Genomic DNA, 5,838 nt, shown 5'->3' on the forward strand with positions numbered 1-5,838 from the left:
TGACGCGTCCATATCAGGCAGGTAGTACAGAGGTCGCGGGTTCGAGCCCGCGAAAAGGAAAAAATTAAAAAACGGCTAGGCGCCGTACCAACTCGTGACATTACCCCCCCCTCAACGGCGCATGACCTCATGCGAGGCGCCCTTGCCCATCTCCCATCCGGAGCGGCAACGTGCTTCAGTCAGCGGCGAAGGCATTGGCTGAAAGTTGAGACCACCAAAGGTAGCAGCGTTGAGTCGACGAGGGGCGTTTGGATTCTTCCGGTGGAAGTCGGCTATGAGGGCCGGCGCATTGGCAACGTTGCGCGCCGGTTCCCATGACGTATGCGAGTCGTCATAACCCTTCCACTTGACGAGGTACTGCAGCTGACGCCGGAAGATCCTCGAATCCTTGATCCGCTCAACCTCGTACTCCTCGTCGCCCTCAACCTCGATCGCAGGCGGTTCCTCCGGCTCCCGGCCCGGGATATCGCTACGCGTGTACTTGCTAAGCAGGGAGACATGGAACACCGGGTGTACCGGCACCGACTTCGGCAGGATTAATTCGTAATCCAGGTCTCCGAGCTTTCGCCGCACGGCATAAGGTCCGAGGCGCTTGGGACTGAGCTTCTTGCTCGGCTGTTTCAGCTTAAGGTTCCGAGCGTCAAGCCAGACCTTGTCCCCCGGCGCAAAGACCGGTGCCTCCTGCACGTGCTTGTCGTAGTACACCTTCATGCGCTCGGCCGACAGCTCGAGCGCAGAGCGCGTATCGTCGCGAATCTCCTTCAGGATCTTGAGCCGATCAGCGGCCGCAGGCATTGCAGACATCGGATTGATCCGAACCTGGATCTCAGGATTGTACCCCTGATGCAGGAAGAACGGGGAGTGCCCGGTCGCGGAGTGAACTCGGTTGTTCAGTGCAAACTCCGCGAGCGGCAACTGCTTTGCCCAATCATCCTGCCTGTGGCTTGTGAAGGCGCGCAGGTACTGTTCGATCTCCTGATTCCAGCGCTCAGTCTGGCCGTCTGTCTGAGGGTGGAATGCTGTGGACAGCGCCGGCTCGATTCCCAGTCCCTTGTACACCGCATGGAGATACTTCGAAGCAAACTGGGGACCTCGGTCTGATATGACCTTGGCCGGGGCCCCATGATGCTTGAACACATCGCGGATGTACAGGTCTGCCGCCCCTTCCGCCGTCAGGGTCTCATGACAGGCCGAGAAGTGGACCTGCTTGGTAAAGCGGTCGGCGGTAACCAGGATCGAGTCGAATCCATCAGACTTCGGCAAGCCAACAATCATATCCGTGGTGATGATCTGCCACGGGCGCTCGGGGATCTCGTTCGGCTTCAGCGGACCCTGGGGCTTGGCAGGGAATGTCTTGGTACGGTTGCACACGTCACAGGTGCTTACGTACTCGTTGACGAATTTGGACATCCCAGGCCACCAGTAATTACGCGACACGAGCTCCAGGGTTTTGGCACGACCACCATGACCGGCGATCGGCGAGTCGTGGTGGATCTTGACGATATCCCGCCGGAGCTCCGCGTTCTTTGGGACGTACACACACCCGCGGAACAGCAGGAGCCCTTGTTCGGCATTCCACTCCTCAAAACCCCTTTGCAGCCGGGGCGGCCCGAGGTCCTGCACCTTTTCAAGGGCCTCGGCCACCTCCCGATCCTTCTCCGAACATTCCCTGATGCGCTTCAGAAGCGACTGATCGGCTGTCACCGAGGCGTGACCGCGCCTAGCGGAGGCGATGCGGAAGCGCTCTGGCTTGAGAACCACCTGATCGGTGTTATCGTCCTCATCGCCGATCTGGTGGTCTGATCGACGCGACAGGGCATCAGCCTTTCCATTGGACGTCCCGGCCTTGTGCGTGATGCGGAAGTCGAAGCGAGCTAGGAACAGCGACCATCGCGCTTGACGGCGCGTGAGGTGCTGGGATGTACGCCAGTATTCGAGGTTCTTATGATCGGTCACGATCTCGAACTGATTGGGTAACCCCTCGAGATAGTGGCGCCAGTCGTCTAGCGCCTCAATGATCGCAAGCATCTCCTTATCGTAGATCTCGTAGTTCCGCTGTGCCGGATCCATCGCATGGGATCTGAAGGCGATGGGATGCCATTTGCCGTCATCCTGCTTCTGCATCAACACGCCGCCAGTGGCGTAACCCGAGGCATCAACCTCAATGCGCGTCTCCCGATTAGGGTCGTACAGCGCCAAGACTGGAGTCGTTGCGAAGAGCCGCTTGAGCTCATCGAAAGCGTGCTGCTCTTCTTCGCCCCAATGCCATGGGTCGTTCCCTGTGAGCCGGTCGAGTGGTCGCGAGATCTTAGCGAAGTCCTTAATGAAGCGGCGGTAGAAGTTGGAGAACCCCCGGAACTTCTGAACGTCTTTTTTGTTCCGGGGTACCGGCCACTCATTAATTCCTTTAAGCTTCGCGGGATCCATCGCCACCTCATCGCCACCGAACACATAGCCGACGTAGTCGACCTTGGGAACGTCCCACTCGCACTTCTCAGGCTTCAGGAACAGATCATTGTCCTGAAGGCGACGAAGAACCTCGCGTGTGACCTTCTCGTGCTCCTCCTTGTTGGTGGAGAAGATGAGTATGTCATCCAGGTATACGAGGATCTTGCCACCAACAATGAGATCGTGGAATATCTCGTTCATCATTGCCTGGAAGGTCGCAGGGGAATTGGTGAGACCGAAGAACATCACCAAGGGCTCGTACAACCCTCGGTTAGTCACAAAGGCTGCCTTCCATTCGTCACCAGCTTTGATCCGGACGTTATTGTATCCCCATCGGACGTCGAACTTTGTGAAGAGCGTAGCGCCGCGGAGCTTGTCCACCATCTCGGCGATCAACGGCAAGGGATAACGGTTTTTGACCGTGATCGCGTTCAATCGGCGGTAGTCCTGTACGGGTCGAAGCGTCCCTTCCTTCTTTTTGATAAAGAAGAAGGGGGATGAAATGGGCGACTTCGACTCCCGTATGTAGCCTTTCGCTAGTTGCTCTTTTAGGAACTTGTCTAGTTCCTCCTGCTCGTTGTTCGACAAGGGGTACACCTTAGAGTGGAAGGTCGAGTAGCCGGGCACGAGTTCGATCGCATGATCGTACGGCTTCCTTTCGGGTAACCGTTCTGATGCTTCTTTGGAGAAGACATTCAGGAACTCGTGGTACTGCTTAGGTACCGACTCCTCGGCGGTCTTAACGACCTTCTTTTTGATCTCCTCCTCAGCAAACAGCTGGGAGTACGTATGTCCTGCTGCGACGAACAGCTGAGGAGCGCCGGGAAGCGTGACACCTTGCTCCCAGGCTTCGATCAGATCGGCTTCGTCCCACTCTACCTCCACCGGATCTTCTTCGGGTTCGAAGTCCGGGAGCACCTTACTCCGGCAGGCACCTATAACCGACCGTTTGGACTTCAGCGAACGCCTGCGCGCCGTGGGCCTGACCCCCGTATCACGCACAGTCGTTGCTTGCTCCATCCGGTTAGTTTTCCTGGCACTGCACGTTTCAGGGCATCGGGATAACTTTAGGGAGCCTGACTCCCAGTCAATTTCAGGGTTGTGCTCTCGTAGCCAATCCAACCCGACGATCACATCCTCTGGACCTATGTCCGTGACCGTAAACACTGTCTTCTCGACGTGTTCTCCTATCTGCATCTGTAGTACGGCTACCTCCGAGATGCTTCCGTCTTTATTGAGCGTTCCATCGATATTGTAAAGCGGGATTGGCTCTTTCAATTTCCGCGTTCGTACTCGATTCTCTGTGATGAAACGCTTGTTGATGAACTTCGTGGTGGCTCCGCTGTCCACCATTGCAACTATATCCTTGTGCCGTCTTTCTCCTTTGAGGCGCACCGGGATGTGGAAGTGCTGGGACCCGTGGTCCAACTCGTAAACATTCGCGGTCGCCAATACATTGTACAAATTGTTATTACGAGGTCCGACGCGTGCGGCACGAAGCGCGGACCGGATCAAAAAGACTCTTCTTTGAGCGCTCGATAGTGCTCCAACTCATCGCGCATCGACTTCATCTGTGCTATTAAGTCCGCCAGCTCGGAACTTTCCGATTTCGCTGAAGCGGCGCTTATACTCGCCGAGGATGAAGCGACGGGGGCGCTTGTCGCCGCCTGGGTGGAACCCGAGGCAACCGTAGCCCGCGCGTCGGCGCGTTTTGTGTAAGGTTTATCCTTACAGTTGGGGCACTCGAAACGACGGTACCCTTGCTTCCCACAGCCGAAGCACGTGCCGGGGAAGTCTCCTTTTCCGACGGCCGCATTGATGCTGGCCGAAGCTGCGTGTGATTGGGGTGTACGCGCCCCACCGCGTCCTCGACCTCGTGCCGAGAAGAAGTTGTTTAGCTCGGGCCGACGGGCCCGGCTGATGTCGAGGATCTGCTCGACCTCAGTGGCGCGCTTCTCAGCTGCTTGCCACGTGGTGAAGGTCTCGAGCTCGATCTTCCGGTACACGCGGGAGGGGATGCCGCTCAGGTACTTGTCGCGTAGCTCCAGGTCCCCATACCCAGAGCGATCCGCCGGACCCTTGAACAGCGCGGAGAACTCCGCCGCAGTGCGTTTTTCTCGGACCGACTTGTCCGCGCAGAGCTTCGCCAGCTCTACTTGTGCTGCTGCCTCGTCATCGAGATTTCCGAAGCGAGCCCTGAAGGCGGCGGCAAAGGCCGCTTCGTTCGCGAATGGGGTTGTGGCCCCTTGCACACCCACCTGCACCGATGCGAGCTGGGCAAAGTAGGGAGTGGCCCAGGCGCGGGCGTCCCCATCTAGCAGGCTGAGTGCGACCTGGACCTTGAGCTCGATGGTGGTCAACGACGTGTTGACCAGCCAGTAGATGCGCAGCTGCGATAGGAACTGGTTGCACTCGATAACGGTTTTGCCGTCGTATCGGAGGGGGAGGAGGAGCTTCAACGTCTCCTTGTCGGGGACGGCTGCGGGGGACGACATTATCGGCGTTGGGGGGGACGGAGGACGTTGCGGGGGCGGAGGCGGCTGTGGTGGCCTTCCGCCGGTCGAACTTCGAGAGGAGCGAGTGCTCGAGCGGCCTCTCGGCGGAGTCGGCGGTGAAGGCGCCGGAGAAAGTTCGGTGGGGGGGTCACGTACGTCAGGGACTGCTGACGTGGGGGCGAGCGCTGTCGGCGAGGCGGGCCGAGCAGGATCCGCGGACTCGGACTCCGAGATTCCTTCTTCACTCGTACTCTCCTCAGGCTCAGGCTCTGGCGCAGGATCTGGAGGGAGATCTCCTCGCGCTTGACCTGGATCGGCGACGACAGTTTGAGGGAGACGGGAGCTGGGGGAGACAGGGCGAGAATGCCGCGAGGCGGATCGAGACGCGAGGGTGCTGCGGGGACCGAGGGGGTGTTGAGCCCGTCGGATTGCTTTGTAGCGAGGGTAATCCTCCTCGATCGATCGGGGTGTCCGATTGGGGCACGGCTGCTGCTCGCAACGATAAAGGATAGTCTCAGGGCCGTCTGGGATGTAGACGTCGATGAGGTCCTGAGAGTCGAATGCGTGGATCTGGCCTTGGCAGGCAGCCACGATGGATGGGGGGAGGACGGGGAGGTGCGCGTACTACAATGGCCGTGCTATACTAGCCTATGCTACGGCGCCCGAGAAGACACTAGGGTTCGCAGTTCACGTGGGGCCCAGTACTGCTTTTGACTATTATGCAGCAGGAACCTAGTCCACGCGTCCGTGAGGACAAATACCGCCCACTGAAGTGCAGGTATTGAAGAGTTCGTTCCCTGAGTGTTGGCGATGTATGTACGCTATCTACGTATTGTAATGTACCGTAGGGGTGCGCACCACCCGACCTATGGGAAAGGAAAGTGTGAGTGTGTGG

The 5,838-nt window shown here is 58.4% G+C and overlaps 1 protein-coding gene across 1 annotated transcript in view; it reads right to left on the bottom strand.

The window, feature by feature from the left end:
* Positions 1 to 5,099: 5,099 nt before the first annotated feature.
* Positions 5,100 to 5,838, bottom strand: part of POSPLADRAFT_1097294 (hypothetical protein) — a gene marked incomplete at both ends in the record, with an annotated part of 1,067 nt that continues 328 nt past the window's right edge. Inside the window, 2 exons of the mRNA XM_024483145.1 lie at positions 5,100 to 5,567; positions 5,685 to 5,740. Coding sequence (XP_024341407.1) covers positions 5,100 to 5,567; positions 5,685 to 5,740 — 524 coding nt within the window. The remainder of the gene's footprint in view (positions 5,568 to 5,684; positions 5,741 to 5,838) is intronic.

The sequence above is a fragment of the Postia placenta genome, assembly GCF_002117355.1.
Source record: "Postia placenta MAD-698-R-SB12 unplaced genomic scaffold POSPLAscaffold_3, whole genome shotgun sequence".
NCBI classification, from domain to species: domain Eukaryota; kingdom Fungi; phylum Basidiomycota; class Agaricomycetes; order Polyporales; family Adustoporiaceae; genus Rhodonia; species Rhodonia placenta.